Raw genomic sequence first — 26028 nt, 5'->3', positions numbered from 1 at the left:
TGTTAAAGCATTCTTGTTTCATTCCCAATAGTGTTGAGGATGTTTTCAATATTTCACAATTTACCATTATATTTACTATAGTTTTTTTGTCACCCTTTATCAGGAATATGCCTTCAATTCTCCCTTTGCTAAGTTTTTTACCATAATTGGATGTTGAATTTTATCAAATACCTTTTCTTTCCCATTGAAATGATTATATGACTTTTTTTCTTCAAACTGTTAGACATTAATGGGTTTTCTTTTCGTTTAAGATTTTATTTATTTATTTGAGAGAGAGAGAGAGAAGAGTGCACAAGCAAGAGGAAGGGGCAGAGGGAGAGAAGAAAAGGGATTGAATCTCAAGCACACTCCCTGCTGAGTGCGTAGCCCAACAGGGAGCTCAATCTCATGAGCCTGAGATCATGAGCTGGGCCGAAATCAAGAGTCAGATGCTTAATTGGCTGAGCCACCCAGGCACTCCCAACATTAATTGATTTTCTAATGCTAAACAAAATTTACACTCATAGACAATTCCCAACTTGGTCATGAAGTTTTTTTCTAATACATTGTTGGAGTCGGCTTTACTGAGGTTTTGCTTAAGAATCTAGTATGTATGTTTATGAATGAGTTTGACCAGTCATTTTTATTCTTTATTCTCTCTTTGTTAAGTTTTTGTTGCCAGGGTTATGCTAGACTCATAAAATAAGTAACTGATTTCCTTATTTTTATATGCTTTGGAGTAATTTGCACAATAATGGAATTATTAATGCTCTAAGTGTTTGCAAGAACTCTTCAATTTAAAAAGTCTGGTCCTGGGGCACCTGGGTGGCTCAGTTGGTTAAGCGACTGCCTTCGGCTCAGGTCATGATCCTGGAGTCCTGGGATCGAGTCCCGCATCGGGCTCCCTGCTGAGCAGCGGGTCTGCTTCTCCCTCTGACCCTCCTCCCTCTCGTGCTCTCTGTCTCTCATTCTCTCTCTCTCAAATAAATAAATAAAAAATAAAATCTTTAAAAAAAAATAAAAAGTCTGGTCCTTGTGATTTCTTTGTAGGAAGATTTTTTAGCTACTGGTTTGGTATCTTTAATGGTTATGATATTATTCCAGTTTTCTCTTTCTTCTTGAGTCAGTTTTCCAGTGCATTTGACCACTTTATATAAGTTTTCAACATTTTTGGCATAAAGTTCTTGAGAACAGCTTTTTATTATTTGTTATTATTTACAGCATCAGATACCCATTGCCCTTTCTATACTTATTATTAGATATTTGCGTGTTCTCTCTTTTTTACCTTGATTAACCTAACCAGATATTTGTCAATTTAGTCTCTGAAAAGAATAAGACATTTACTTTATTAATATTCCCTATTGAATTTTATTTACTGTTCTATGTATATTTCTGTGGTATTACTTTCTTTCTCCTGTTTTCTTGAGGGCTAGTCTGCTGTTACTTCCCTAATTTCTTGAGATGGAACTTTATTCATTAATTTTTATCCCTTCTTTTATAATGAAAGCATTTAAGACTATAAACATCTTACTAAGTAGTAATAGAGCTGAACATTACTGTATTTTATATGTTGTATTTTTTACAATGTTTAGCTCTTAATAATTTCTAAAATCTATCATGATTTTTATTTGCCTCATGAAGTATTTAGAAGTATTTTTTCATTATTTTTAAAAATATGGAATTTTTCTAGTTATGTTTTTGCTATCAATTTCTAACAATTGCTTGGTTGTCAGAGAATGTGATCTGTGTAACATCCAGCTTTAAAATTTATTCGAACTTGTTTTACAACCCAATGTGTAGCTAGTTTTTATAAATGTTCTGTGTTTTTAACTGTATACTGCCTGTAAAGAGACTCTTATCAGTTTTCTTTAAAAATGTTTTTATTGGGGCGCCTGGGTGGCTCAGTCATTAAGCGTCTGCCTTTGGCTCAGGTCATGATCCCAGGGTCCTGGGATCGAGCCCCGCATCAGGCTCTCTGCTCAGCAGAGCTTCTCCCTCTCCCACTCCCCCTGCTTGTGTTCCCTCTCTTGCTGTGTCTCTCTCTGTCAAATAAATAAATAAAATCTTTAAAAAAAATAAAAATAAAAATAAAATAAAATAAAAATGTTTTTATTTTATCTTCACTTTTGAATGATAGTTTTCACTGGATAAAGAATTCTAGGTTGACAGTTATTTTCTCAGAAGATATTATTCCACCTAGCTAGTATATATTCAGGCTGCATATCCACATAAGGTTGACTATGGTTACAAATTCTTAAGAGATTTTTTTTTCCCCCTTACCAGCATCAATGTTTGAGGCATATTTTCTTCAAGTTCTCACTTGGAAGTAGGAAAAAGGGGAGGTTGTATTTATCCTTATTCAGATGGTGTAGTCCTTAGAATCTCAACTTTATGGATACCCCTCCTCATAGGCAACTTGGGTAGGCCCTGGGCTCTGACCTCCATCCTCTGAGCTTGGGTTCAGTAAGTACCTTCAAAGTGAAAGCCATCTTCACTGCTGTGCTTACCTCTGATTTCCTCCTTTTACTCAGTACCTATGCTGAATATCCTCTTATGGTATTAGCACATGATTGTGTTCCAGAATTTTTTATCCATCATTTTAAATTGTTTTCAGAGGAAGGGTTTATTCTGGTCCCTAGAATATCATGTTAGAGAAACAAAATTGTTTCCAACCAGTTTTTAGTACCCCACTTTTAATATGAACAAACAACCAAAGATCATCGACTTTTTTTTTTCCAAGAGAGAGAGAGAAGTGGGTGGGGAGGGGCAGAGGGAGAGAGAGAATCTTAAGCAGGCTCTATACCCAGTGCAGAGCCCAACACAGGGCTCAACCTCACAACCCTGAGATCATGACCTGAGCCAAAAACAGGAGTCAGATGCTTAACTGACTGAGCCACTCAGGTGCCCTGAGATCATAAGACTTTTGAGGAAAATCTCTATATTGAAAGATGTAGACAGATACAAATGGGGTGGGGGGGAGAAGCTTGGAAAAAACAGTAATCATTCAGGCAACAAAAGAAAACTGCAAAACCATTAATATCCTCAGAAACATAAGAAAAGATGTTTTATCTCTGAAACAAAAACAATTTAAATAGATATGTCAATAGAACCTAAAAGAACTCTGGAAATTTTTAAAAATCTTTTAGTAGAAATAAAAATCAATAGATGTATTAGAGTATAAAGTTAAGAAAAATAAATTTAAAAAATAAAGATGAGATGTAGAGACTCTGAGAGAATAAGAAAAAAAATAAGAAAATCAAAGAAGCAGTCCTAGAGAACCATCATCCAACTAATAGTAGTTTTAGAAATGAAGAGCAAAGAAAATTTACCAAAAATAAAGGACGTGATTTTTCAGATTAAAATATTCTTCTGCATGCTCAGCAAACATACAAACAGGTATACATTAATGCATATTGTCATAAAGTTTTAGCATACTAAGGGCAAAGGTTCAGGGCAGTGAGGAGAAAGGAACATGACAAAAACAAAGAATCCAGAGTTATAATAGCATCAGAATTCTCTATTTTTTTTTAAGATTTTCAGAATTCTCTATTATAAATATTAGAAGCAAGAAGAAAAGGGAACACTGGCCTAAATTTCTGCAAGACAATTATTTTCAACTGAGAGTTCTGTCAAACTCTCAGGAAAGTATAAGGATAAAATAAAAATATTTTAAGACGTACAGATGAACAACAGTACATAAAAGATGCTCTGTATCACTGATCATCAAGGACATGCAGATTAAAACCCCAATGAGCTATCTTCTCACACTTATTAGAGTGGCTATTATTAAAAAAATAAAAATAAAAAAATAACAAGTGGCAACAAGTTGGCAAGGATGTGGAGAAAAGGCAACCCTTATGCACTATCGGTAGAAATGTATATTCATTCAGCCACTATGATAAACAATAAGGAGATTCTTCAAAAACTTAAAAATAAAACTACCATATGACCCAGCAATTCCATTTGTGGATATTTATCCAAAGAAAATAAAAACACTAACTTGAAAAGATAAATGCACCTCCCATGTTCATTGCAGCATTATTTACCATAATAATAATGGATATAATGGACAACTTAAGTGTCCATTGATGGGTGAATTGATAAAGAAAATGTGGTATACACAATGCACTATTACAGCCATAAAAAAAGAATGAAAGCTTGCCATTGGCAACAACATGGATGGACCTTGAAGGCAGTATGCTAAGTCAAGTAAGTTAGACAGAGAAAGACAAATATCTTAAGATCTCACTTATATGTGGAATCTAAAAAAGAATTTTTTTTAAATGGCTCAGAGAGACAAAGAACAAGATTGGTGGTTACCAGAAGCAGGGGTTGCAGAGTAGGTAAAATGTGTGAAGGGGGAGTCAAAGTACAAACTTCCAATTATAAAATAAATAAGTCATAGGGACGTAATGTACATCATGGCAATTATAGTTAATAATACTATATTGCATATTTGACAGTTGTTAAGAAAGTAAATCTTGAAAGTTTTCATCACAAGAAAAAAATTCTTCTATGTATGGTGATAGATGTTAACTAGACTTACTGACTCACTTCTCCATATATACAAACATTGAATCATTATGTTATACATCTGAGATTAATATAATATTGTATGTCAACTATACCTCAATACAAATATTTTTTTCAAACATACAAGGTCTCAAAATATGTACATTTCATGCACTCTTTTTCAACCAAGTACTGAAAACTGTGTCAACCAAAACAAGAAAACAAACCAAGAAAGAGGAAGATGTGGTTCCAGGAAATGAGGAATAACATCTGAAAGAATCAAAAGAACTCACATGATTATGGTGAGTTATCGAAAGAAAAGTGCACTGTCACAGGCCCAGAGAGATTCTCCAAGAAGACAAATTCCACAGAATATTTTATATGTTACAATGTACTGAAAGGAGAATTAGAAAAATGACCTAGTTTGCAGTTGATAAGAATACAGAACACCAGGACACCTGGGTGGCTCAGTCAGTTAAGTGTCTGCCTTCAGCTCAGGTCATGATCCCAGGGTCCTGTGATAGAGTGCTGCATTGGGCTCCCTGCTCAGCGGGGAGCCTGTTTCTCCCTCTCCCCACTGCTCGTGCTCTCTCTCTCACTATCTCTCTCTCTCTCTCTCAAATAAATAAATAAAATCTTAAAAAAAAAAAAAGAATACAGAACACCAATCAAATACACAATCAATCAGAATGGAGAAAGAAGATGTAAGATAGATAGATAGATAGATAGATAGATAGATAGATAGATAGATAGATAGATATACAGAAAGAGAGAGAGAGAAAGATAAAATGTAGAGATATATATTATTCAGCCATCAAAAAGAATGAAATCTTGCCATTTGCAATGCCATGTATGGAGCTAGAGTGTATTATGCTAAGTGAAATAAGTCAGTCAGAGAAAGACAAATACCATATGATCTCACTCATCTGTGGAATTTAAGAAAGAAAACACAAACATATGGGAAGGAGGAAGAGAAAAAAAGGAGAGAAGGAAACAAGTCATAACTGACTCTTAATGACAGACAACAAACTGAGGGTAGTTGGAGTGGAGGTGGGTAGGGGATGGGCTAGATGGGTGATGGGCATTAAGGAGGGCACTTGTGATGAGCACTGTGTGTTGTATGTAAGTGGTAAATCACTGAATTCTCCTCCAGAAACCAATATTGCACTATATGTTAACTAACAAAATTTAACTTTTAAAAATTTAAATTAAAATAAAAACAAATACACAATCAATCAGAAAACCAAGACAATTATTAACTCCAAGGAAAATAGTAAGTTGTGTAAGAAAGAGTAATCATTAAAAAAAAAAAAAACTTCATGGCTCAGTTAGAAATAGTATTTACCTAATCATAAAAACATAAATTCCCAATACGTATCTCAGCAAAAATTTTATACCCTAAAAATGTAGGATCACAAGGGATGTGTGCATGTGATAGGGGTTTGTGAGAGCTAAAGTCTCCTTCCTCCCAGAGGGAAGTAATAATCAATGCCAAAACCGGAAATATTAAGAAGCAGCAATAGGAACCCGCCATTTGAAGATGTTGACATGAGTACAGAGGATCGGATCACTTTCTTGAAAACCATGGCCTCTGATAAGGGGGGAAAAAATCAGAGGAGAGGATAGGGAGCTGATGGTCTTGTGTACAAAATTCACAGAAAAATGGATTCTTTAAACATAAATAATTTTGATTTAAAAAAAAAAAAACCTAAGAAGATTCAGCCACTACTTTAGTTGGGTCTACAATATGGGGCACCTGAATACCATATGATTTAAATATTTTTATTTTTCTCCCATTATACAGACAAAAACCAATCTCAGGCAACGCCAATGCCAGGACACCTGTATCACGAGGAGCTCAGGTTACACTGGAAAAAGGGAGGAACGTGAGAAGTGCTGCCATGTTTCTCTTGGCTTGAGTAGCCACCTCATGATAAGTTGCCATATGACATATGATGATGCATTATTGGGTCCTTATGACTGACACCATAGTGGTTATGAGAAATATATATGGTTTTCCTTTCATATATTAGAATCTTGCCAGTGAAAGGCACTTTTCACCCACTTTGAGCATCATTAGCTCTTTCTCACAGTTTCTACCTTTATAAGAAACTTCCCTTTCACCACATGAGAGATTTTTCCTACGCTCCTTTTATTATCCTGAAAATGTTTTTCTCACCCAGTCCCTCATACTGGTCTGACTACCACACAGCATTAATGAAGCTTTATGCATAGGTTGGGGTGGGGAGGGTGACAATGCTCTCTGGTTTTTACTTTACACAAATCATTTCATATGTTTCACATTTAAGGAGGTTGGACTCGATCACTCATTCAATCTTTCTAAAGGTCTGCTATGTTCTGCTGCCAGAGCCCATAATTACCATAAAACAGGTTGATTTCAGGCCGAATTGCACTGGAAAATGACATTTTGCATTTTTATTGGCACTTTGAAGAGAACATATTCTTCTCCAGTTATTGTACTTTTAACACTAAAATACTGAGAAATAGTCTTTCCATATGTATTATAAGAAAAAATATTTAAAATTTAAGATTTATTCCCTTCTCTTGTAATTTTTATTAGCATTTTAAGCAAGTTCAGTGCCCATCAGACCTAGGTCTAGTTATTTTTATTGATGCCATATAGACAATCCATAATCAAAACCACCAGCCAAACTGCTGTGTCTCCTCTGCTTCTGCTAGAAAATTGGCAGAAAATTCTCATTTAAAACTTGCAAGAAAAACCCAGAGGAAGCTTGCAGAAGTCCTTTATGCTATATTTCCCAGCAACATAATATTTTCCTGCCTTTGAAAACTCAATTAAATTTTACTTCACCAAAAGTGTGAAAACCAGGTGGCACCTAAGAATCCCATCCCCCCTCTGCCTTATTCTTATAAAAATAACACTGTGATATTTTGCAACAGATAATATAAATCCCTTTGACCACCCTAGCAAAATGTTATATCAGAGACCATGAATATGGAATATTGGTTTTCCCTCCAAGCGTGAAAGGAAGAAACTTGACCAGAGCACTAATCTCTCTGTTCTCTGTACCTCACCAAGAAAATCGATCTTCTGCCACCTGCTGTGGTACTAATATTGCCTTTGTGTTCCAAACTCTCTTGGGTATTCTATTCCTATAAGGGATGCTTAAGTAAGTTCAAGCCACATTTTGAAAGAAAATCCCTCAAGTGACCACTTAAGCCCTTCGCTGCCCCGAAACTTCACCCAACTTCTGAGCATGTCGGAGACTGACCTTACCTTCCACCAAAGAAACCCAGTTACTGTTTCTCTTGTGGCCTTAGAATGGACCACAGTTGGGTTTCATTCATTCTTTACTCATGTTCAATTAATATCGCTTGACCTAGGCCAATCTCTCAAGAGGCCTGAGTTCAAAAGAAGCACATCATGAAGGTTTCCAATAGCACCACCAGCTTTTGTAAATCTGAGGATTATCTCAGTTTTGCTTGGTTTTGCCAGGGCCAAAGTTTCGCCCACACTTTGTTTTGTTACCACGTTGGACTGATAAGAGATAGGACCACAAAGCAAGTGAAAATACTAGGCAGAGCTTAGAATTCTTTCAGCAGGTTAGAGAAACTATGTTTTAGGAGTCTTTGAGGTTTCTCAGGAAAGCCTAGAGAAGTCAAGTGACTGTTCGAATTCACTAGAGGGTTAATGGCAGTGCCAAGTGTAGAACACTGTTCTCACATCTCCCTGCACTGTGTCAACTTTAAACTACAATCCCTAGGTGCTGAACTTCACAAGTCACATAGGCAGCCTGCGACAATGAGCTACAGGGCTGGAGTCACATGAAAGGACTGAGTTAGAGATACACAAATGAGGGTTGCAGCCATTGACTTTCCCAAGAGACAAAATGTGAAAAGGTTATATTTAACATGAAAACGAATAGACTTAAAATTTGTGATTTTGACAATTTGCGACTAAACTTGAAGGCCCAAGACACATAGTGATTTGAAATTTTGTTAAAACTGGAAGAGTAAATGGTCTGTGAGCCTGGCCTCAAGCCTTGCATGCACACTTCAGCAGAGATTTTGTTCTAGGTTTCTCCTCTGTACAAAGTAATGCTCATAGAGTGGGGGTTTTTTAATTTCTTATTAAAAAAAATGGCTTTGAAGAGGAAGTCACCTGGTTGTGTGAATGAAGCAATAACACAAAAGCAAGGATATCTAAGAAAATGATCTCCCTTAGATGACATATTAAGTAAAATGCATACTGTTGAATACAATCATTTAATCAATTAACCAACAAAAATACCCTATGAGTTCCTAATGTATGCCTGGGCTAAGTCTCAGTGGTATAGCTGTGAATACCTATGACACACTTCATGTCCTCAGTGAGCTACAAATAACCAGTTTCAAACAAGATGTCTGTTATAAAAGAGGAGTATGAGGTACCTCAGGAACATAGCACCATGGAACCTGACATCGTCCTCCAGAGAATACCTTCCTGAATGGGTGATGCTGAAGCTAACACCTGTACTTTAGGTAGAAATAAGAACGAGTCATTAACTTGTTTTAGCAATTGCTTCAGTCAGTCCAAAAATTATATTTTGTAGAGAAAATGATATCTTTTAGAAGTTATTGCAAATTTGGGGATTCTAAAGATTCTAGAACTGTTTATCCCTTGAGAATGTTAATGATAGGAGAATCACTGAGGGCTGATGCCTCAGACTCCTGTCAGGAAATAAAATGAGGAATATGATCCAGAGATACAAACAGAGAAATGTGGCTGGAGAGAAGAGAGGAGGTGAACAATTGGTACAAAATGCTTTAAGAGGTTTGAGAAGAACGAGGAAGGGGGAAAGACGGTTTTCTTAGAAATCTTCAAGAGAGAGTGGTTGGAGTGGAATGGAGGGTGGTCTGACTGCAAGGGGGAACAGGGCTCGTGTGGACTAGAAATGGAGGGAGCAAATAAATACCTTTGCTCTTTCAAAAGTGTCACAAGTGGCCACCCCTCCTCACTTCAAGGACCTCCTGAAATCCTAGTCCTCTCAAGAAATCATTTTTAATAGGAAGAAGAGAAGAAGAATACTTTTATTTGCTTTTTCTCAAATATCACCACAAACCGTCACTAAGTGTTAGCGTATTCTAAATGCTTAATGTCTTATTTATTCCACAGTTATGTCACACAAAGTCAGATGCTTTTAGATGGGCAGCAAACCAGAGAAAACATCTGCGATCCTGAATTATTGATAATTAAAGCAATAAAATCACTACTTGCCAGGACTATTCTAGGGAATTGTACCTACAATTCAGAGAGCCTTAAAAGAGTGCCACCTTCAAAGCTGAGCCTGCTCAGCCTCTCACCGTGTGGCAAAGTGGCCCCAGTGCTGCCCACACTCACTTGTCTCTGCCACTCACAGCTCTCGGACAGGTCACTGTCTGCTCAGAATTATTTCAGCTTTCCTTTACCTACATTAAAAAGCCAGCATGCCTCAGCTTGCCCTAAAGTGTCCTCCGCAATACAGTCCCAGCTTAGCCAACCTTCCAAAACTACCTTATGAAAATCTTCCACTCCCGTCCAACTGACCTATTCCCTATTTCTTGTGCCATTCCGTCCTGAAGGAAAGCCAACTACTGGATGCCTCTGCTTTATGCCCTCCATTGGACTATAATTGAGGGACTATAGTTAAAGTATTTATTACAGTATCTGGTGATAAATGAACTCTGAATGAATGATGACGTAGTTTCTATTGTATCCTGTATGCACCTGGCATGATTACTTTTTGTCCGCTTCTTCTTTTTCAAATGTTTTTTTTTTTTTTTTCATTTTAGTTCTAAGTTCCTAGAAGTAGGAAGTCTGCTTACTGACATTATAAAGTCAGCACTTTAGTCACCCCATAAAGACCTCTGGATGATGATGATAGCTCATTTTCCTTCAGTGTGTTAATATATACAATGCATGCAATTAATTGAACTATGAATTTATTCTCTATCATGGGGTTAGCAGACAAGTAAGCCAAAGGATGACTATTATGCTATCCATATAATTATGATTCCATAAGAAAACACACTTTTTGTTTATTTTTAAAAGCCAATGCCATCTCTCAGTAATTTTCCTGTTTCATCTTATTTCATCTCACTATGGCTTCAAAAGATATCCTAAGCTTTTTAAAGTTAATATTTTTTAAATCCAATATCAAATACAAGTCAGTGGTATGCAATATAGCTACCTCTCCTCCAGTTCAGGGGAGTCCTATTTTCCACACAATAAAATATGCCTCTGTCCCTTAAGGAATACAGAGAAAATCTCTGTATTTTTGCTCTCCATAAGTTCATTTTCTGCAAACATACATAACATCATGGTCTTATTTCTCTGTTTAAGTGGCTACATGATAATGACATAAACATTCCTAACCCACATTTACTGTAGAGTAGCACCATGTTTCACACTAGAAGTAAGTGCTAGTAAAATTGTGCAAAATTCAGGGGTTGCTTCCAAAACTTTTTGTCAACATTTTTCAACTGCTCTGTTTCAAGACCATAAAGTTTTGAACCAAAGACATTTGGAAAGAAACTGAAACCATATGAATCAAAGAAGATGAGAACAAGAATAATGAAAGTTGACGGATGTGAAACCCACAAATTTCTCCCAGTTTTAACCAAAAAACCATGTAGGATGACTGTGCTTTCCTCTCCTCCAGCTCCTCCCTCCCTTGCCCCCATCACCTCTGCCAGTACCTTTTGCTATTTTATGTGGTTGTTACTAGACCGAAAATTCTTACCTTTTCCTACCTCTTGAGAAAATGAGAAAACAGTAACTACCTTGTCTAATAATTACCAAATCCAAAGTATAAATATCTTTTGCAGATATCATTCAATTTTTACTGATGGATTCTACAAACTCCTACTCGGCAGAGTACTTTTTCTTGTATCTGTACACCACCACAAACCAGTTAGTTAATAAATAAATAAATAAATAAATAAATATTCAAATGCTTCATCATCTATTTTGCCCATGCTGGGGCACACCACTGGTTTTTGGCTTCAGAGTTTTGTTTTCTTTTCTCTTCATTTCGATTCTTTTTTTTTTTAATTGACACAAAATTGGCTGTCACGTAGACAGATTAAGATAATGAAAAGTATCGGGGCGCCTGGGTGGCTCAGTCGTTGAGCGTCTGCCTTCGGCTCAGGTCATGATCCCAGGGTCCTGGGTTCGAGCCCCGCATCGGGCTCCCTGCTCGGCGGGAAGCCTGCTTCTCCCTCTTCCACTCCCCCTGCTTGTGTTCCCTCTCTCGCTGTGTCTCTCTCTGTCAAATAAATAAACAAAAAATCTTAAAAAAAAAAAAGATAATGAAAATTATCTTGTTTAAGGTCGCACAGATAACTAATGAAATTCAGATTGCAGGATGATAGCAAGTGTAAGTGTCAAGGAGGCTACTCTACACATAGCATCGCATCAGAAAAAAAATAATATGAGTCAAGAATCTTATCCTCACAAAGGTAACTAGGGTGTTAGAGGACACAAAACCATTACAAATCTCAGCTCTATTATTTCTTATCTGCTCAACCATGGGCTTTCACATAAGCCTTACCTATAGAAGTGATGTGGTGGGATTTAATAAACTTTAAATTTAGCTCCAAAACAGGGCCAAGAATTGGATGCAAAATGTAACGGGGTGCCAAAAAATGTGGCAATCAAAGTAAGTAATAGTTTAATGTAATACTTTTAGAAATATTACCAATTACGTGAACAAACTATGCCCCACAGGCTAGCTGCCTGATTTGCAAATAAAGTTTTATTGGAGGGCCAGGATTAGGGTTAGGCAAGTGAGACGGAGCTGTTCAAGGGCAGGATCAGATCTGTCTTTTTAAAAAATTTTCATACAGTGTTTATCATGTGGGGGCTTTTTGCATTAACCTTGATTTTTTCCAATATTGCATTAAAATAGCATTTATCTTCATGACTGAAGTTTTTGAAACCCCCTTAAATTTTATCCCTGAGATAAGTGCCTCGCTCACCTTACCTTAAACCCAACGCTTCAAGACTCTGAGAAAAACTAAAAATAAAACACTAGGAAAATATGTAATGCATCCATAATAAATGACTGACATTATTAGCCAGCAAGCAGTTTTAATATCCAATAGATATTACATTTTATTGTAAAGAGACAAAGTTCACAAGCAGCCTCATACTATAAAAACCCACAGCAAGAAAACCATCTCCATAGGCAGGGTGGTAATATATGAAAGAAAATAAAAGAAAGAAAAAAAACCCTTTTATTAATAAGAGACTGACAAATCAGCAGCACGTTCTCGGTTTCCTTGCCCTCTTGGTATGACTGGGCTGTGTTCAGTCTGGCCCTTCCTTTTCAGAGCCAAATCTTTGAGGGTTAGACGGTGCAGCCTGGGACACCTCCGTTTCCACCTACTGCTTAGTACTGTTAGAACATCCTGCCTGGAAAGGTGGAAACAGCTTCGAGGACATGTGAAGTTGAATTTCTAGCCTTTCTTCAAAGGCAAGTCCTTTCCTGACTCCTTAGAAATGGCTGATTACCTGGTGTTGCTTCTGTCCAGAGGCAGCTTTTTCTTGCCCAGCAGAGGCACTGTCTCAAAGGCCATTTCCCTAAAACTGGTCCACACAGAAGGCACTAGGCATGGGCTCTGAGGCCGCACAGAGGGAGGTTCCAACTGCAGGTGGGAGAAGTGTGGGGGGCTGAAGGTGTTTGAGATTCAGAACTTTTGAGAACACTCTCTTCATTCCCCCTGTCTATGAGCAAGGCCCCAGTTGACAGCTCTACCATAGGAATAACTGCCCTAATATATAGCTCACGGTTATAAAGAGCAGTTCAAATTACTATTTATTTATTACAACTCATTATTTTCACAACTGAGAAATACAGAAGAATTAAGCGATTTTTCAACCTTTTCTGTAGGATCTAAACCTTATGATAACAACATAAGAGGAAATTTCTCCTTACAAAAATATTACAACAACTAAATGTTGAAAAATAATAGAATAATGGCATTATCATTTGGCAGCCTTTGATGAATTAATGGGTGTACAGCTATACTACCCAATAGGGTAGCTACTAGTCACATGTGGCTATTTACATTTAAATTTAAATGAATTAAAATTTTAAAAATTAAAAATGTAGTTTCTCAATCACCCTAGCCACATTTAAGAGCCACATGTCCCTGGTGGCTACCGTATACAGATATAGAACAGATATAGAACATAGAGAGTACTAATATAGAACATGCCCCTCACCACAGAAATTTCTATTGGAAAGTGCTGCTCTGGAAAAGTCTCCTCTAGACAATGAACTTCAATTGCTGCCAGACATTGTGTGATAGAAGTACACAACCTCGCCAACAAAATAAATCAAACCTGAATAAAATTAAGCCTCTGGATCTAACCACCAATTTACAGGAAATACAGGGGACAGAGGAATGTGTTACACAACACCATGGGGACCCAGTCAGCAAATTCCAGATTGTGGAATGCTATTCAGAACAAATGATGCAGTTTTGTTGACAAAAATATTACCAAAAAAAAATGGATGGAGGAAGAAACTTAAATCTCATAAATTCCACGAGATTTAAGGGACATATCAAATAATTATAATCTATAGCCTTTGTTAAAAGCCTATTTCAAACAAACTGGGAAATGAATAATTACAATTTTAAAACAACTGTGGAAATTTGCACACTGACTGGATATTTGCTGATGTAACTATCGTTAATAGGCATAAAAATGGTATTATAGGGATATTTTAAGCATCTTTACCTTTTAGGTACATACTGAAATATTTACAGATGAAGTGATTGCTTGGACTTTACTTCAAAATGATCTGGATGTGGGACCTTGGAGAAGTAAACAATGAAACAAGCTTGGCTATGACTTCGTTGGAACTAGATAATGGGCACAGGGGAGTTCATTACATTTTTCTCTTTTTTGTGTACGTTTGAATTTTCCCATAATAGAAAGTTTTTAAAAATACTATTGTGTCAGCCAATTATAATCTGCTAACATATAAATCTGTTAACTGCAGATGAACTAGCAACAATATTTAACTATTCTTCATCTGTGATAAAACAATTTATACTCTAGATCTTGGTAAATCTCATTGCAACATGACCTCCACTGTAGGATGCTTAAGCTTTATATTAAGCATAAGCATTTTTTTCCATATAACAAATGAAAATACTCATCTTAATTAAAGCATTTCTCAGTTAAAAGAAAAAAAATAAGTCAGACATCACTCTTAACATGACACCAGTAGGGGGAGATAGATGCTGGCTTTCCTCTGGGAAAATTTTTTGAAGAAATAATCCATGTTTAATTTGAGAGTTTGGACAATTTGGGGGTTGGGAGCTGGCGAGGACACTCTCCTACTGTGTTTTCAGTAGTTTTACAATTCCATCCTCAATTCTTTAGCTTCCATTTCCAGGAGAAGAATTGTTCACTCTGCATCATAACATTCTTTTTTTCCAAGCTAAATATATGTTCAAATTATAGTAATAACGCTGTTCAAATTGTGCTTCTGCTCCTGTCTTATATCTCTGTAATGGACTTCCTAGATACTATTCAAGTATTTCTTTAAAAGTACTTCTTTTACTCCTTCATGTATAATGCTAAGTTAACATTTGTGTGAAGTTAGTACTCTTCCAAGTAATGTCATTCATTTATACAACCAGTTCTTGAATGTCTACTGTGTTCAATCTTCTGTGGTCAGTACTGGAGTTTTCACGAAGAATAAGAATTAGTCCCTACCCTTAAGTAGCTTATGGTTTAGTAGAAGAGCATAGCACACCGTAAGATAAGATAGGGGATGTACGTGATAGTATGGGAGTCTGTGGAAGGGCAACTAGCCGGTCTTGGAGGAAGACTTCCCAAATGGAATATACAACCATGTATTCCATCTATTCACCAGTTTGTTTATTTACTTAGCACTTTTATTTTATCTGTTCAACAAATACATACTGAGCACTTTTTATGAATAAGACACAGTGTCCTCTTAATTCAAATCACCATAAATTCTTCTTGCTCAGGACACAATCTTGGACAGAGTATGCCTGCCTGTAACAATGAATAGTTCTAAACAATTTTTCTTCACTTTGTGAAGTTGACATTTTCAATGTAAATTTTTCCTTCCACTGGAAAACCCCCAGTAATTCAAATATTACTTCTGGGTATGTCATACTAATTTTTTAAAAAAGATTCTGTGTTATATCCTTATATGAAATTAAACAGATTCTCTTTCTTTAATGATTATGCAATTTCTTATGCTCTTTAACCAATTCATTTAAAATATTCTTATTGTCAAGACCATAACTCCACAGAAAGTCTTCATTATGGTTCTCCCTCTGCACTAAACTTAATTAACATGATCATCTCATGATCAGTAAGGAGAAAGTTTCTCTTCCAAGAATTACATCCTTTGGTTATAGCCTTTTACCACCTTCTGGTATTCCTAAGTATTATCCCCTCCTCTACCACAGTCCAACACAGGCAGATAACTAAATGTGCACATAATCTTTCTGTTCTGTGAGGAAATTTGAGTTGTAGATAGTCCCTACTTGGCAACAGTCTTGAGTATTCAGAAAGTTCCACAAGGGGCTCTCTTGCACTACTTTTATTTTATGTCCCCAAAAGCCTCCTCCTTGTAGATTTCCATCTGGTCTCACCTCCTTCCTTCCCTAGATCCAAGCTGATATTTCACTGTGAGATTCCAGAGGGAGTAGTAAGGGATTTTTACCCATTTGGCCCCGGGCTTTCCATTTCACTTCAGTTTGAGCAGCTCAGGATCACCACCTCAGCCAGCATGTCCCTGAATTGTCTTTCAAGGAGTCTCTGATTAGCCCTTTGGGTGTTTCTGGGCATTAAGCTCCATACTCAGCTTTCCCTTCTCCGAAGTGCTTTCTGAACTGTTTTCCTTCATGTTCCTCTTCCTGACTTCTGTTGATAATCTGCCCTTGCTCTTGAGTTATTTCAGCCTTCTATTATGAATTATCTCCATCAAGTTCTCTCAAGCTTCTTCCTCAAAATGTCACTAACATGCCTTCTTATTTCTTTCCTCTAAGCTCTTGAATCTGTTGCTCTAGTCTGCAAGGTTTCCTGCTCTGATACATGGTTCTCTTAGTCAGGTTCCCAGATACTCCTTCTCTTGCATAACTTGCAGCAGCCACTAGACAATTTTTTTAAGGGAGAGTGGTTTTTCTCTTCCGAAGACCATGCCTCTGAGCTTCGCCTCTGAACTTCCTTCAACTCTGACCATTCACCATACCCAGCATGTCTAGGGGATCCAGCCCACACAGTCTTTTCAAGTGTCCAACTACTTCTACAACAATAAAAAAGACTGTTAGGATACAAATGATATCCACAAGAGTGAACTTCCAAGTATATAGTCCCATGTTCTTTGGCTTGACAGAGGGTTGCAGCATTAGTCTTGTCCAAGCCCTCTCTGTGTTTATGCCATTTTTTGTCACAGGCAACCTTCCTAGCCCTGATGCTGGGGGTCAGTATCTTCACTGGTTTCTTCTATTTTCACTTCCTGCTGCAGGTCATGCCTCTCTGGCATTGTTGGGTCCTTTTCTACCTTGACCTTAAGGTCACTTCTCAATCTTAGGTCCTAATTGTCCTTCTCCAGTCATATGCCCTCAACAGTTTCAGAGCATCCCACATTTACTGGTTCATTTCTAGTTCCTTCTGACCTTCTTTCCTCTTCTTTTCAATAGAGGTATATTCATTTTGCATCAGTTCATACTGGAGCTCTCCTTTCCCCTCTCTCCCTCCCTCTCTCTCAAATTTTTATTACTCCAAAAGCTTCAAGCTTCTTTATAACTCTGCTGCCAGCATCTCTAGCCTCTTGGATGAAAAATCATCAGGGTCAAACCAGGCACATTGGCACAGTGAACTTTCAACTAACTGCCACCCCTGAATTCTGATCAGGAATCTCACTATACTAATATTTTTTATCTTAATTACATGTGTTCTTTAAAGATTCTATTTCCATTTTATCATATCTAGTTTATAAATCATAGTGTGTTGAAGGGAAGTATACTTTCATACTTTTTTTTTTTTGAGAATCTCTTTGCTGTACTTTCATTATTGTGAACTGGGTACCTATTGTAAACATAGCATAGTCAGGCATTTTCATTTGGAATAAATAACGAACCAACCAACCCTGGAACTCTGGAGTGTTGCCTAAAGGGTCTAAGTCTGCTATCTAACTTGGGTTGCACATCAGAACTATCTGTGGATCATTTAAAATGAAAAAGTTCTACCTCTGTCTCTCCTTCTCTCCAGGGGCTCAGATTCAGAAACTCCTTGGGGAACTCAGAACCACTAATCCAAATGATTCTTGAGATAGTGATATCAATAGCCACGGTGAAGGTAAGGAGCCTGGAATTTCATCTCTGTGAACAAATGTAAGTGATAAGATTAGCCTTCTGTGATTTTGCTTTGCCTTCATCTTGCCTCTCTTCAAAGAACTGCACTTCACATGTTTTTTCCCACTCTTGTGGACTCCCATCCTGATGTTCTAAAGTAAACTCATTTTTTGATGGGCACATGAATAAACAACATAATATCCTTTGCCAAAGGAAAAGAAAGGGTCATCACACTCCATTTTCACATTGTTGTTTATCAAGCTAATTTATCTCCTGGGGTGTATGGGGATTTCTTTCTATATCCAGAACGGCCCTTGGACTTATTCAACATCTAACAGTCTTCTTAAGGTGGAGATGGCTGAACCAGGATTGAAAAAAATACTTGGAGGAAAGGTCTCCAGAAAGAATAAAAGCAAATTACCAAAGACTTCACTTGCTCACACAACATTTACTAAACAACCACTGTTGTTTATAGAATGTCAGACACTATTAGTCCTTGACATTTTCTACAGTCTAACTTATTAGCTCTTCATTCATTTTAGGAGACTGAGTTTATGAGAGAAAAAAGGGGAGGAAGGGCTAGTTTCTTTATGTGTTTGTCAGGCCCAATCTTTCATTATTCTACTGCTTAGCCCCCCATTTTTTCTTCGATTTCTTTCTTTGTTGTTAATGCAGCATGTAAAAGAGAGAGAATTTCCTTCTCTTCTAAGAAATAGCAAGGGATCTTAAGTAATTATGCCTATAATATGTGTCAAATGAGCTTGTTTTATTTCTGGCTTGGCTGTTAGATTGCTGGGGGTTCTGACATTGCTGATGATTTCTAAGTGACTTAGATTTCCCAAAAGTGGGGCAAGTTATTCCCTAAAATATTTGAGGAAGTACGGGGTAGAAAGCCTAAAGCAACAAACCTGGTTTAATCGTAGCCTCACCTAACCATCTATGTGAACAGAGGAAGCCCTTTACGCCTGAGACTCAATTTACCCCTCTGTAAAATGGAGAGAGAGATCTACATAAAGGGTGATGAGGATTATAAACAATGTCCATTAAGCAACTAGCATAATTCCTCTCTCATGGTAGATGTCAATATTATTATTATTCTTTACCACTCTTAAATGTCAGTGAGAGACTTTGAGACTCTTGTATGACAAGACCCCATGCCATCAAGCTTTAGGAATAAGAGAGTTTTGTCAGTAAATATATCAAGGGCTCATAGACAAACACTTCAAATAATCCATCACACAATGACACCACTCCCTATCATGCTGCCAAAGAGCCCTTATCAAGCAAGAGGATATGTCATGTGAAAGACACCAGATACATTGAACCATATTACATGACTACTCTGTTTTGTTTTTACCACTGGACTGTGTAAGACTGAATGTTTTGTTTTGTTTTGTTTTGTTTTGTTTTGTTATTACTTGCAGCTGTTCCAAAAAAAGGAAGGAAGGAAGCTTCTTCCTTTGAATGTTGAAGCTTTAACTTGCACCTAATTTTGAACAGAAAGCAAGGAGGAGAAAATATCAGTTATGCACCCCAATTGGTTGAGCAGCCCCTTGCCACCATCATGCAGAGATCATGGACTGACAGCTAAAAGAGAAGAAATCTCCCTAATAGCAGACCTGCCCAGATACAAAATAAGGGAATATTCTAGCAACATTCATCCATTCATTTCCAAGTAAATAATCCCACAGAAATTAGGAGGAACAAAAAATTAACCTACATTCTTTCACTTCACAACATAGTTCCAGATACGATCTTTGGCTTTATTTTCATAACAAGTTGTGTTCTTCACATGTCCTACTGCATTTCAGGGAAATTATTCATTTGCCATGGTTCCAGATAATGTCTACAATAAAACTGATGATTCCATTCACTTCTAACTGTTGAAGTTTCTGTCTCCTCAAGGTCTTTTCTGCTTCTAAAATTCTCAAATTCTTTAAGGCCTTCAGGGTGATTCTTGATACAATTTACTTGTATTGTATACCATATTAGACCTTCAGAGAAAACCTCTCCCTATTCTGAGAAAAACTCATGGAGGCCTTGTGTCTTCCAAAGTGGATCACCTGCTGATAATGATCAGAAAAGTAACACCCATGCAAAAAGCACCTATAGGCCAGGCAAAGCATTTTATATATGGAGAACAGTTTATTTAATCCTCCAAAGACCCTGTAAACTAGGTTTTCATTTCCACGTGTTGTAGAAGAGGCTTCAAGAGATTAAGGTGGTGCCGGTTACAATTTGGTAAAAATCTGGAACTAGTAAAATCTACATCTCCCTGACTCCAAAACTTGTGTTCTCTTCTTTATGCTGAACTACCTAGAATAAAAAGGGAAATGTGTAAATATATTATATCACCTGACAGTTTTAGAACCTACAAAGCTGAGATATGCAAAGTCTACCTGCAGTGAATCAGGAGCAAAGCCTGGGGGTCGGACACTGGCAGCCCAAACATTTAAGAGCCAGGTTTCGATTGACCTTCACAATGTTTGGCTTCACTTCAAGTTAATTGCCAACATTTAAAACCATACCGAATTCACATATAATCAGGACCAGGAATTTCTGCTGACAAACCAGCCTATCTGGCTACCCCAGGGTTCCACATTCCCACATGATAACTATGACGGAAGCTGAGCAGCAGATGCTCCTTTAGACAAGACACTCCCTCTCCCATACACCACAGCCTACTCTCCACTAACATAGCTGGTGTGCCTGAGCCTTTGGGCTTTTGAATTTGTGACCTCTTCCTTTTCTCTATGGCATCCTCTCTAGAAAAATTAGAAGGTAAAATGTTCTCAACTTCATAAACATACAGTGTGTCAAAACTATAAGAAAGGGTGTAATGTGTACCTTTTCCTCAATGGTTTCCTCTTGGGAATGACCCAAAGATTGTGAGGGTTTGGAGAACAGCCTAGGGCCTTCAATTAAAATAGTTTTGTCTTTGGTTACTACCGGAATAAACCTGTAAGCAGACAGCTGTTCATGCCAGCTGAAATTCTAGTCTTGGGTGGGATGGCAGAGGTTTACGACTTCAGATGAGAAACAGGCAGGAACAGATTATATTCTTATGCCAAGTTTCTTTCTTTATTGTCATGGAAGCAAGAAGAGAAATGCAGAAAGGGGAAAGCTTTGCTAGACCCAATGTTTCACTCAGACTTTCTGCTAGGCACCAGGAGCTGCTCAAGATTTTGCAAACACTTTTACAGGAAAATCATGGCTTTGGAAAACTTCCCAAATTAAAACACAACTGGAAAAGAATAAAGACCATGCATTTGTCTTTAAACTCAGAAGTGGAACCCCCCGGGATTTGGTATTCTATAACAAGACTGGAAACATTATTAACGTTAATAAATAAACATCTGGATTGACTTGCAGTCTAAATTTAAGTGTCCTAAATATTTTGGCTCCATTATAACTATACGCATTTTCCAAAATTCTCCAATGTTTCTTCTGTCCTTAGCCTACATTTCATTTTCTTCTGAGTCTTTTAATTCAGGATGAAAATGAACCTGGTTATATAAACGTTTAAGCACCAAATGTCCATAAAAGATATAGAATTGGTCTTGATTTCATCCTTCATATTGCATAATCTGGGTCCTTTACAGACTCATAGCCTTTTAATTGAAACCATATAATCACACCATTTCCTTCTCTTCCGTTCACATAATGCTTTCTACTATAGATCATCACAAGAGTGCCAAAATTTACCAACAAAAATTTCATTGAGCTGAAATTAAAACTTAAGGCCATTACATTAATTTTGCTTCTTAATGTAAAATTTAGCCAGGGTTAGTCTAGCTTTGGATAGTGTTAGGGAGAAAACATACAATATAGTGGCCTAAACCAGATTACGCCCTAATCACGACCAAGTTTCACTTAGATCCTCAAGGGTACTCCAAATGCAAGAGTAAATGTGAAGTAAAGGTCAGCAAAACACACCTTCACCAAGAAAAGTGCAATAAAACCAATGCAAAATTAAATGAGCCAGCTACAGAGAATTCTACTCATAAACACAGTGCTTCGATTTAATCTGTTCCTCACTACCTCCGTTTGAGAATGTTCGTCTCGGGTCCCTGGGCTGCTGTTGCTGCCTTGAGTCTTTCTCTAGTTGTAAGCCAAGGGGTTGCTATGCAAAGTCCCAATGCATGGAACCAGAGTTAATCATTCACAGGCCCTTTTGCCTGAAATAAGATGCTTTTCATTTCCCTTGGCTTATGTGAATAATGAAAAAAGAAAACAAACAAAGGAGATAACTGCACTATGTTAAAAGATAATCCCTTAGCATAACTATTCTCTAGAAGGCTGAGCACCATAGGCAGGCAAAAATCCAGTCTGCATTCAGCCACTACCTTGTCATCCATTTATAAGAGATTATGCCATGACAGAGCTTCAAGTCATTTAGAAATGCTCCCATTTCCCAAGGCCTCCACTATGTTTATATGCAGGATCCCATATTATTTTTCCTGGTGTTATGGCAACAAAGATTTCAGTGTTTACAGAGCTATCAAGTTCTGACAGGCCAAGCTGGGGACTTTGCATCACTGGCTCACATTAAAATGGAGCGAGGGACTTGGGGAGCAGAGCACAGGCACAGCTGTCCTCACAACTAATACCTGAGCAGAAGAGATGGAGGAAGCAGGCAAATGGTGCTAATCAACTCGCAGAGCCACTCTCCCCCAAGGGAATTCACCTCCACGATCCGCGGTTTAAGAAATATATTACGAAGGATCCGGAACCTAGGAAGTCACATTAAACCCGAAAGAAAAGCAAACCCCAAATTCCTACTACAGTTTTGGACTCCATGTGGATTTTTAAAGCTCTGTTGAACACGGGATGTTGGAGTCCATTATTAGACCTCTGGGGTAGGGGAAGGGGAAATGAAAATTCAGTAGGTGAAGAAAGGGCAGAACAAGTACTCTCTCTGTGCCCACTTTTTGTTTTTAACTACACAGTAGAGAGCAGCCCGGCTTACCTTCACATCTAACTCAATCTTTGCCCATAGCTTAGAAGTTTCCGGTATACTCCAACTCTGGGGCTAATTATGGTATTAAGCTGGCTATGAATATATCCTAGAAATGCTTGTATCCCACAAACAAGATTATCTTGAGAATTTGCCACCTACTCCATGAAAATAACTATGTGTACATGTGACCTCACGGTTGGAGGTTCTCTGCACTGAAGCTGTCTCTGGAGTTTGCCCAGACTCCTCCATATCCCATGGGACTGAGACATGGGCCTAAAAACAAGACATAGAGTTAAAAAACAGGTCCTCCCAAACATACTCTTTGGATATCTTGCTTATGGTTGAAGCAGGAAATAAAAGCCATCAGCTTAACCTCAGATACAAGAAGCCACAACTTTCCAGTCCTAGCTGTGGGCCAGGGAAACAATCAAGCCAGAGCAAAATGGAACAATAAATGTTAAGCCAAGTCTCTGTCTTTCTCTTTTTCTTTTCTTTGTGTATGTGTGTTCATAAGATGATTGGTACTTCCTTGGTTACAAAAGCGTAGGATGGCCTTTACAAGCACGTGTTTAATTTTTTTTTTTAATTTGAGGTTTTGTTCTGTTTAAAATTGTAAACAGCAAGAAATACGCACGTGTCCTAATGCTCAAGATGAACACTCCAACAAATAATAAACTGTGACTTACCATGTAACATAAGACATGTGAAAAAAAAAGTCTTGTTTACATGGTATGGGCTTTCCACTTATATAAAATAAATGTTAAAGTATTGGGGGGAAAGGTATTATAATAATTACAATAAATGTCTCTCCATGTATTTCTAGATAAACTAGAGCTGTGTAAAAAATAGATAGAAATGAGTAAGTATGACATCATCGTCTTTCCCTTTGGAAGTTAATAGTGCTGACAGGGCTGTTTCCCAAGACTAGTTGGAAAGACTAGTTGGAAAAATTAGTTGGAAACCTGTGAGAGAAGAACAGAGCTGTGTGCTCTATATCCACATTAGGCCCATCCTCTCAATAGCAACTGTGATCATGGTTTGCAATATCTGTTGCTATCCATGACTTTGCCTTTCTTTCTTCAAAAGCTGACTTTGCTCATAGTTTGCCAGTGCCCTTGGGATTCTGGCACACAGACTAGTTTATCCGTGGCTGATCTTCCCAATAGTCAGAGATTAAAGGATATTGTTTGGAACTATGCTTTAGCGTGTCCTTTTATTTCTTCTGGTCAACTCACTTCAGTTTACCACCCAGCAGCTGCAAGGGCAGCTGACATTAACATCTTCATCATCATCAAGAAAAGAATTTATTACAAACACAATTAATGACCCAGATAGTTTTCCTAAGTACTCGTTTAAGAAAATTACATAAGCTTGAGTCTTACCATGAACTCTGCAAATGTGTTATTCAGTCATTTAACACATATTTTTTAGCTCTAACTTCTGTATGGCACTATACAATGCACTAGGGATGCAGTGATATGTAAGGTAAACAAGGTCTTTCCCTCAATTGAGCTTAAACTCTAGGGCGAGACAGTCAACAAACACAGGTAAATCAACCAGTAATACAATTGCTAGTGTCAAATATGGTAAAAAGGAAATTAAGAGAATATTATGATAGCCAATATGGAATATCTTCAGATATTGGATGCTTAAGCACTTCTTCCCTGAATGACATTTAAGAAGAGACTTGTTAGATAAGAAAACAGTTCTGAGGGGCGCCTGGGTGACTCAATTGGTTAAGTGACTGACTCGTGATTTTGGCTCAGGTCATGATCTCAGGGTCATGAAATCAAGCCCTGTATCAGGTTCTGTGCTGGGCATGGAGCCTGCTTAAGATTCTCTCTCTCCCTCTGCCCTTCCCTGTTCATGCTCTTTCTCCCTTTTTCCCTCTCAAAGAAGAAGAAGAAGAAGAAGAAGGAGAAGGAGAAGGAGAAGGAGAAGAAGGAGAAGAAGGAGAAGAAGAAGAAGAAGAAGAAGAAGAAGAAGAAGAAGAAGAAGAAGAAGAAGAAGAAGGAGAAGAAGAAGAAGAAGAAGAAGAAGAAGAAGAAGAAGAAGAAGAAAAGAAGAAGAAGGAGAAGGAGAAGAAGAAGAAAAGAAGAAGAAGGAGAAGGAGAAGGAGAAGGAGAAGGAGAAGAAAACAGCTCTGAATCTAAACAGACTGGAAGCATTCCATTGATGGTAAATCTAATGCTGTTTAGGCCTCTTAGTGACTACTTATAAAGTCAAATAAAATATTTCTGGCACATTTTAAATCTCTGTCTTCTGGAAGATTAAATAGGATGATCTGGGGAGTGGGGGGGAGAGACATATGTCTTAGTCCAAACCTTGATACTACAGTGTTAACTGATTCCATCTGTTGACTTCTTGTGGATATCTTGGCTTTCATAACAAAACCAGGACCTTCCTTTACTGAAGATACAGAAAAGAGTTTTTAACCTGGTAGATTAATAAGGATTTCTCTTAGTATCCATCCTGAATTTATATGCAAAATAAACTGTGTAAGATTCATATATACAATTTACTAGTGAGAACATCTAGCACTTTCATCAGATTTTTAAAGGGCTCTGTGACCCATAAAAGGATACAGCCACTCAGACAGAAGAGTCAACATGGTTTATTGCTCTAGAATCTTTCAAAGGCTGACTTGTTCTACTTAGGCCTTCAACTGACTGGATTAGGCTCACCTACATTATGGAAGGCAAATTCACCAATTCAAATTTCAATCTCATCCAATAACACCCTCACAGTAACAAGTCAGGAAACAACAGATGTTGGTGGGGATGCAGAGAAAAGGGAACCCTCCTACACTGTTGGTGGGAATGCAAGCTGGTGCAGCCACTCTGGAAAATAGTATGGAGGTTCCTCAAAAAGTTGAAAATAGAGCTACCATATGATCCAACAATTGCACTACTGGGTATTTACCCTAAAGATACAAATGTAGGGATCCGAAGGGGTATGTGCACTCCGATGTTTATGGCAGCAATGTCCACAATAGCCAAACTGCGGAAAGAGCCAAGATGTCCATCGACAGATGAATGGATAAAGATGATGTGGTGTATATATATACAATGGAATATTATGCAGCCATCAAAAGGAATGAGATCTTGCCATTTGCAACGACGTGGATGGAACTGGAGGGTGTTATGTTGAGTGAAATAAGTCAATCAGAGAAAGACATGTATCATATGACCTCACTGATATGAGAAATTCTTAATCTCAGGAAA

General features: G+C 37.6%; 1 protein-coding gene and 1 long non-coding RNA gene across 7 annotated transcripts in view; one reads left to right on the top strand and one right to left on the bottom strand.

Annotated features, from left to right (window-relative positions):
* LOC123848261 (uncharacterized) overlaps positions 1-25201 on the top strand; it is a 44069-nt gene extending 18868 nt beyond the window's left edge. Inside the window, exons 2-4 of one of the 4 annotated variants that reach the window (XR_006791738.3) lie at positions 14247-14411; positions 17762-17848; positions 19269-19580. Coding sequence is in view for 2 of the 4 variants with exons in the window: in XM_064585031.1 (XP_064441101.1) it covers positions 17810-17848; positions 24704-25024 (360 nt within the window). In the remaining 2 variants the exon portion in view is untranslated. Of the gene's footprint in view, positions 1-14246; positions 14412-17761; positions 17849-19268; positions 19581-24703 lie in introns of those variants that run through there. The other 3 variants (XM_064585031.1, XR_010409533.1, XM_064585032.1) reach the window with 3 other exon arrangements.
* Positions 1-26028, bottom strand: part of LOC123848260 (uncharacterized) — a 319093-nt gene that overhangs the window by 202637 nt on the left and 90428 nt on the right. Inside the window, exon 1 of one of the 3 annotated variants that reach the window (XR_010409537.1) lies at positions 19565-23699. The exons of the other annotated variants lie outside the window; for them this stretch is intronic. This is a non-coding gene — a long non-coding RNA (uncharacterized LOC123848260). Of the gene's footprint in view, positions 1-19564; positions 23700-26028 lie in introns of those variants that run through there. 3 annotated transcript variants of the gene reach the window in all.

This window comes from Mirounga angustirostris, unplaced genomic scaffold (genome assembly GCF_029215605.1).
Source record: "Mirounga angustirostris isolate CCGP_5_RB_7025 unplaced genomic scaffold, mMirAng1.0.hap1 SCAF_2, whole genome shotgun sequence".
Lineage (NCBI taxonomy): Eukaryota > Metazoa > Chordata > Mammalia > Carnivora > Phocidae > Mirounga > Mirounga angustirostris.
Note: the sequence above shows the minus strand (reverse complement) of the source record. Positions and strands in the feature narration are given on the sequence as shown.